The sequence below is a fragment of the Nanorana parkeri genome, unplaced genomic scaffold (assembly GCF_000935625.1).
Source record: "Nanorana parkeri isolate BGI_ZX_2015 unplaced genomic scaffold, ASM93562v1 scaffold1290, whole genome shotgun sequence".
Taxonomy (NCBI): domain Eukaryota; kingdom Metazoa; phylum Chordata; class Amphibia; order Anura; family Dicroglossidae; genus Nanorana; species Nanorana parkeri.
The window spans coordinates 341526-349895 of record NW_017307558.1 but is presented as its reverse complement, the minus strand read 5'-3'; the positions used below and the strand labels follow the sequence as shown (position 1 = coordinate 349895).

Genomic DNA, 8370 nt, shown 5'->3' with positions numbered 1-8370 from the left:
AGCATGGAATAAGGCATGCCAATCAGGCCATCCTGAACTGTGCACAGGGCACCTGGGTATATAGAACTATAGGGAGTCTGATGGCTCCCATGGTGAAGAACTTAAAGATCCCTTTGGCAGTCCCTGGAGAGAGGGTACTAGACTATTTTAATGACCGTTATGTGAAAAAGTGAAGCCTTAAAGCCTCATTTAGATGTGGTACCCCGAGAGCAATTCAATTACATTTTACTTGTGATCATCCAAGCCAGGTAACCTGGTAAGAATTGGACTATGAAATGGATGAAACAGGAAGCAAACAACCATCCTCAAATAAAACATGTATTAGGTAGGTCTTTTTCACCACCACCAAAAAAAAAACATGTAGATCAGGGGCCGACAACACAATCTAGTTTTAGCTGTTTCGTAGTGTAACTGACTGCTAGGTAAAGAGAGGCAGTGAAAAGCAAAAAGTACAAGAAAAATAATACAGTCAACCTAAGTAATTAAAGGGATATTCCACCCAATGACAGAGAGGCTTTTTTTTTTTTTTCCCTCTTCTGATAACACCGTTCATCTAGCATTCCCAGCCACCCCCCTCCCCTTAGGGAGTATCAAAGTAAACATCTACCATCAAGGCTGCACCAGGAGGATGGAGCTTAAACCTCCAGTGCCGAGATTCCACTACTGGTATTCTAAGGAATATAAAGCACTGGCAGGTTATCCAGCTCATCAACAACCACCTATAACAAACACTGGTTTTGGGTGGACTGACCCTTAAAAGGGACGCATATGCTAATTAAAAAAAAAAAGTGTGTCTTTATAATATAGTTCCGATAACTATAATGTAGGAGAATTTCCAATAGTCTCTCCTGTACGCAAGTTCAGTGCGTACATAAAGCTGGTGGAATAGTAAAATAAAAGAACGTAAAATATATATATAAAATATATATACAGAATATATATTTACATGCAGATTCCCAGCATTAAAAAACATAATGAAGCATCGGCACAGATGAAGGGAGTGTGTGCAAACTGCATTTGTTTGTAGTAGAATGAAGCATCTGTCCCTGCTGCCTTCAGAGATGCTCCCCAGCATCATGTGATGTCTTCAGGTGTCAGCAGGATCGGCCTGGATCAGGGACCAATCATGGGCAGGCTGATGGCATAAACACTGCATGCTATCCACGAGTGGTGTAAACCTTCCCATTCTCTTGCTGTGTCTCGGTTCAGGCCATCTTGGGGGAGGGGGTACGGGACAGTGGGTTACAGGATCACACATGGACAGCTCTTGGATTTTTTCTTCTTAGGGTTAACAGTTGGGGTTGGTGGGCTCTCAAATTCATGAAATTTTCTGCAAGGGACAATGACGACATTAATGTTAGCAACGAATAAAAGATATCACTCCAGCCAGTCATCAAAGAATAGCTCAATTAGGAAATATAACAAGGGGGCAACAGCTGGGGCTATACTCAGTTACATTTATTTATGGTACAAGAAGGTCGCTGTCAATTTAAGCAGCACTTTACATACTATTCATTTACATCAGTCCCTGCCCTGAGCCTAAGGTACCCATCTCATATGCACACAGACTAGAATTTAGAGAAGAACTAATTACCCTACCAGTAATTAGTGATTAGTAATTAGCATGTTTCAGGAGGAAGCCCACACACGCACAGAGAGAACATGCAAACTCCATTCAGATAAAGTTCTGGCCAAACTGGGACCTCAGAGCTTTAAAAGCAGTAATTTTAGCCATTGCCACTGTGCCTACCCAATGTAAATGCAAAAACAACCTCAAGACACATCTGTAATAAACATCAGCAGCAAGGTTTGAATATGGATGGTTGCTAGGGGGAATTCTTATTACAGTGGACCTCTCCTTAATCACTTAAAGACCTTGGGTGTACTATGTGTTCCCTGCAGGGCTTCAGGCAAACCTCCAGTGTGTAACTGGTATGAAGAATTTCTACAAAGAATCTTCATCACTTTCAAATCAAAAGGGGGTCTCTAAATCTCCCATAGAGAGTGTTGAAATAGAATTTAAAGTGACCTTTTATCTGCTGGATTTAGGATGTAGAGTGAACTTATTAGAGTGAGCTGACCTTTGTATGTACCGTTGTACCAAGTATGGTTTGCAATGTCCCCCCTCACTGGATGCTCATCATCCTGGTGTGTTAGCTTTTTGAATTAAAGGAGGCGAGTGAAAATCACTCAGCCTCCTGGTTCTGGCCGACCTGTGACAATGAAACGCTCACATACCGTCGCTCGCTCACTTCTCGATCTATCCCTGCAGAGCCGTGACTGTCACTCAGGGCTCCCTGCAGGGATTCCCCTCCTACCCTGTCCGATCCTCCAGCACTGACTGGCGGAATGGACGGGGGAGGGTGCGGGTACAGCTGGCTCTGCCTCTAGATAGGCAGAGCCAGATGTCGATCCCGCAGCTGCGTGGATCTCGACAGTAAAGTCAGGATCCGTCAAGGCTGTGGCGTCTCAGGATAACACGAGCTGTAGCTCGCGGTATACTAAGCTTTGGGTGACGGGAGGGTGCTAGTTTGTGTCCTCCCGTTACCCTTAGGAGAACTATGGGGAAAAGCCCTAACCCCATAGTTCTCCTTTAAACTGTTACTAAACCCGAGAACAAAAATGTTTTATATTGTCATTTACCAGTCCTTTGATGTTCTGCCTGCACAAGTCTTTTTTAGCATGGGACTATACTACAGAACACCCCTCTTCTCTATAACAGTGGGAGGTGTTTTGTAGCCTACGGAGATAGTTGAATACAACTGAGTACAGCACAAGCTATTATGAGTTCAAAAGATTCCTGGCACGATCAACAGGTTTGTTTTGCACTTGTATTACTGAACTGAAACTTTTTAGATATATTTTATAACGATACTAAACTCAGGAGTTAAAATCTTAAAATATATTCAAGTACCATAATTATTAACAAAACTGTGCCTAATTTGTGCATCACTCGGCTGTAGATCCTCAAATCACCTCTGAATTGGTGCCGCACAGTCATTCCTTCTGGAGGGGGGCTACTTTGTTTCCCTGTAGTACCTGTGTGTGTTGTAAAGTAGCCACCATTCCGAGCTTGCTCCTGCAATGGACTACAATCTCATTACAAATTAGTAAACTAAATGTGAGATTGTAGTCCATCACGGGAGCGAGCTTGGAGCGGTGGCTACTTTACAACACACACAGGGAGCATGGGGAACCAAAGTAGCCCTCCTCCAGAAGGAAGGACAGTGTAAGCACCAATTCAGAGATGATTTGAGGATCTACAGCCGAGTGATACACAAAGAAGATATATTTATGTTAATAGTTAATTTACTTCAATGCATTTTTAAGATTTAAGTTCTTAGTTTAGTGTTACTTTAATTTAGTGCAGTATAGTAACTTAGCTTAGTATAATGAAGATGTGTCTCTGGGAGTTAAACTGATCTAGTGATCCTGACAAGCATCGCGAGTGTAGCGTAGCATACCATAGCTATGAGGTGAGGTCACTGTGGTCTACAGCCAGAGGGTGGAGAGGGAGATTGCACTAACACGTTCTGCCTTGCTGCACTCTGCAATGATTATAACATGAAGGCCTTCCTTTGCTTCCTGCTCACCTTCCCATGCCACTTCCTAAAGCATCAACTTTCACATCCTGTTTCAAAACCTAAGTAGATGGAAAGGCTAAAATAACCCACAATTAATATGTAGCCTCCCCCCCACTGTTCGTATACATGCTGCATACGGTTTGTTAGAAACCTCCGGGTAAATACCATTTCTTGATCTGCTATAGACCTATCAAGTGACTGCAAATTTCCAGCTCCTCTGTGTCAATGAGCAGCTGCTACAACTGGTGGGAAAGTAATGACTTTTCTTTTTTCTTTGCGCTCTCAGATAGTACTCAGCAGAAACCCCCTCCTTGGAAAGAGACCTTTAGATTCAGGATTGACTCATAGCGCCCCTATAGGTCTAATAAGCGCTTCTGGTTACCAACAACCCCCACGTTACCTGATTGCCCTGACCAGCTCATGGAAAGATTCATCTACATTTAATCGGATCTTAGCTGAGGCTTCCATATAAGGGATTCGGTTTTCCCGTGCAAAGTTCAGGGCTTCCTCTTTGGTGACCTGTTCATGGGAAGCAGAAGTAGTAAATTCGGAGTTCCAGTCAGTAAGTGGAAGTGTGCATCAATACTTCCTCAATATAACGCCAAAAAACACCCACAAATAGGCATATGTTTTGGCTACGATTTTATCGTAGACAGACAGAAATGATATGTCTACTTGCTATAACCAGACGCAAAGATTAGTTTGTTACTAACAAAAAAAATGATTACTACAAATGATTCATTATATGTTAGATTTCATTAGCCTATACATGAACGATCATTATATACAATAATATAGCAATAGATCGCCAAATATGTATCTACATGTACCTACTATATACTGTAGACCCAATTAATGACAAAAATATAAGAAATAAGATTTTTGCACTCAACACAAAATCCTTTTCTCTGCTTTCAATGAAGGACACAGTGGATATAAAGATCTTCACTCTGTTCTTCAATGAACAAAGGAGAAAAGATGTATTGCCACTTCCATAGCTGTACAATGCTTCTCATGGATTCTATTACAGCAGCTTTTTGGTTTACCTGTCTCTGAAGATCCAAATCTGCTTTATTGCCAACCAGTATCATTGGAAACTCATCTCTGTCTTTAACGCGGAGGATCTGTGTATGAAACTTGCTCATCTCATTGAAGCTAAATAGGAAAAGAGAAGCAGACATGTTTCCTGGGTTGGAAGTAATTTCGCAGACATCGCACATCGTTCCAAAGCTGGACGTACACTATACAACAATACAATTTCCTTCGTATTTACCAACAGCTATGCTGACCTAGCTGATTGAATACTACACGTTAAATGGTTTGTAGGTGGGACCTTGCATTACAAACTTTGTGGCAATTAACAAAATTGTACAGATTGTGTAATGTATCTGCAGCCGACTTGGACATAGGTACATGACAGCAGAAGTGGCATTGTGACTGCTATGCAGGATCTCAAGTGACATCGGGGCTGCTATGCAGAAGACTGCCCAGTTTAAATAGTTTGTTACATTCAATACATATCTTTCTTCAGAGAAAGCAGACCGGGAAAAAAAAAACGTCCTATGTGAGAGTTAGCGGTTGTGCTTTGTATAGATGCATGTGGAAAAAAGTTTGAATTTCTTTGGAAGATCATCGTGTGCTGGTTCCACAGTTTTTGAGCCTATTTCTCCGGAAGAGAGTCATCCGTGTACCAAATGTGGATTGTGGGGACGCATGATAAGGGTGAGCTGTGCACTTTGTTTTTTCATGATATGATGGGGACCCCCACCTTCCCTGTCAAGTGTTCTCAGGTCCAAGATATCATTAGCACATCACGTTTAGATGAGAAGAGAGGACAATTGTCACCAAGAAGAGACGTTTTAAGGACCTTAGGGACCCCTTTCTGAGGCAGCAGTGACAGCGTCACGGATCTCATGGATTGGGACTAATGTTGTGGTGTCACCATTTCCCGATAGCACCCTTTTATTGTTGGGTCTAATTGCTGCATGGAGTGCACTGGACTTCTTGGATTTGTAGACCAACAGGGAGATCTCCTTCGCCCAGAGTTTACCTGTGACAGCCAGGCCTCTTGTGCAAGCTGCACCATCCTGGTTCCTCTGTCCAAAGTACATTTTTCATGTACCTCTATGGAGATTACCCCCAGGGAATCACAGACACCATGATGATGGCTTCACTGGCCCCCAAATAAATTATCCACAAATCCACAATAAATTATCCACAATAACAATTCAGTTCGCGAACAGGAAGTTCAACAAAATGTTGCTTCCGTTTGCGAACTCCGCATCGGGTGACAAACACAACTGCAGCCATCTTCCCTACTCTCACACATGGTCGTGGCTTCCTCTAGTCGAGATTGCGGGCTGATCACAGTTTGATTCGGTTTGCGATCAATTCGGTTCGCGACCAGGATCGTGGAACGAATTAAGTTCGTGAACTGAGGTACCACTGTATATGCACTCTAGAGAGGTGTCACAGAAAAGTAATGGCTGACAAAAGGTATTGGAGCTGAGAGAGAATCACCCTGCCTATAGGTTACAGACAAAGGTTAAAAAAAATGGTGGGGGATCAAATCCTGCCTCAACTCCCACCTAAAAATGAAAACAGTTAAGAGGAGTCAGACCTCAAATAACATCTGAAAGGAAGACTGTGTGGGAAGAAAAAAGTTCCATGATCATAGATACTAACGCAATAAAGTAAAGGTTTCTAGAGCAGAAGAAGTGTAATAAAAATTTGGCCTTCAGCAAATCTAATAATGGCAGCTACACTCAGCCCTTTAAAGAGCAACTGCGGGTAAAAAATGTTTTTATTAACCCTTGCAGTGGGGCTGCAAGGGTTAACTGCTTGTTTTTGCCTAGGGTCAAAAATAAAGCTATACTCACCCAATCCTCCAAGCCAGCCAACTGTGACAGCGCTCCCTCCTGCCTGTATCCTGCGATGAAACGATGGAATGTCCCTTGGCGTCCTCACATTTTATATACTGTGTACAGAATGTGATGACTCAGGGACCTCAGACCGCTGCAGCGGAAGGGGAGAGAGGTTCCAGGGACCTGTAAGAGCAAGCCGCTCGGAGGATCAGGTGAGTATAACTTGACCCTTGGAAAAAAGGCACTTAACCCTTGCAGTGCAGGGGTACCCAGAGTTCTGCTTTAAGGCTTGAAGAAGAGGTACATAGCTGCACTCCTCATTTTTTTTCCTGCCCCACCAATAAGTGGGAGATGGGGACCCATCAGAAGCCTCCAGCGTCACAGGAGTGATGCCAGGAGATACAGCATGACATCACCTAGCTAGTCCCTCAATGATATTACAGCTTTAGCAGAGTGATAGGATGCTGAATATAAGCTCTAAATAGCAAACAGCCATTTTCATTCCCATCTATTATTATACTTTAGGACCAATTAGTGCTCATAAAATTCTAGAAAGCGGCTTTTTACAGCATCCAGACAATACAGCCGCCAAGCCTCATTAACTCTTTAACAGGAAACAAAAATTAGGTATCAGAATATTCTCATGTAACAGGAATATCTCCAACACAATGTCAAAATATGATGTCAGCCAATGGCTTTAGTCTATAATCTGAATTCTGCCCTTTAAATTAGAGATCTGTAAGGAAACCTTATCAATATACAGTATACTGTATGTGAATGATGATAACAGCCTAATGTAAATGAGTAATAAGGTTTTCAAAATGTTTCCTTGTATAGATTACTTGCTTCCTGCTTAGCAGTGCTGTACATGGGACTGTAGCTCACTGCTGCTCTTTTTTATTGCAGTTCAGATTGGACCTGACTGAACCAAGAGACTTTATAACAAGGCTGATCTCAGCAGTAAATTGGGTATCATAGTCCATGATATACAGAGGTTAAAAGTCCAAAAAGACACCACCACAAAAGTAGTGAGACTCCAAAATATTTACAATAATGGTGTTCATTTAGAACAAGACAATATAACAGCCAGGGGTACAAAGAACTCCCCCTTCTTCAGGGCTCAAAATATTGTATGTAAAATCAGGAGGATTTAAAATGGCACAATCACCACTTGGAAGATAAAAACAAAGAAAAGTGCCCAGACAAATAAAGCAGCAGCAGCGTGCATTGATTTGTTACACATGGATTCCAAGCTTTGGGTCCTCCAGCTAGGGGTACACTGGTTTGTGAAGAGAGCAGCCTCGCTAGGAGCAACTGCATCCTACGCGAGTTTGATCCACTTTCTTCAACCATAGCCCTTTGATGAGTTGAATCCAGCTCCTAAAAATCACGCACGTCCCATGATATACTAGAGAAAACATTTATATATCTTCTGTATGGGATGTACAGTAATAAAAATATGAATTTCACCCAAAAAGTGACTTTCAAGCAGTAGGAATACCTCTACATGTTGCAATAAGGACTCAAAAAGGTGTGCTTACAGAAACCAGAGCACAGTTTAGGTTTCTCTCTGGTTCCTTTAAAGGCTACTATCGTTTCCTTCTAAATCTGCTAGTTTCCAGGCTGTCTTTGGCTTTAAAGAGACACTGTCACTCTGCCCATTTAGAGAAAAGTGGCAGTCTCTGTAAGATGTCCTCTTATTGACCTACTGATACGCAATCCCCCAATGGCACCAAAATACCCAGCGACACAAGAGGGAGCAGAGACTTCACCAACTGTGTCATAGGATAGTACCTGGACCCAGTGATCGAGTGCTAGACCTGAGAAGGTCACATGCTCCCTCATATCCAGGAGCACCAGGTACATTAAGTCGGCTGAGCTACACACAGAGGGGGGGGGGGGGGGGGACACAGGAGGGGAGA

At 42.6% G+C, this 8370-nt stretch overlaps 1 protein-coding gene across 1 annotated transcript in view; it reads right to left on the bottom strand.

The window, feature by feature from the left end:
- Nucleotides 1–742: 742 nt before the first annotated feature.
- Nucleotides 743–8370, bottom strand: part of LOC108797515 (ras-related protein R-Ras2-like) — a 53532-nt gene continuing 45904 nt past the window's right edge. The window contains exons 5-7 of the mRNA XM_018569124.1: nucleotides 4631–4739; nucleotides 3985–4103; nucleotides 743–1330 (exon numbers count right to left, since the gene is read on the bottom strand). Coding sequence (XP_018424626.1) covers nucleotides 1243–1330; nucleotides 3985–4103; nucleotides 4631–4739 — 316 coding nt within the window. The 3' untranslated portion in view covers nucleotides 743–1242. The remainder of the gene's footprint in view (nucleotides 1331–3984; nucleotides 4104–4630; nucleotides 4740–8370) is intronic.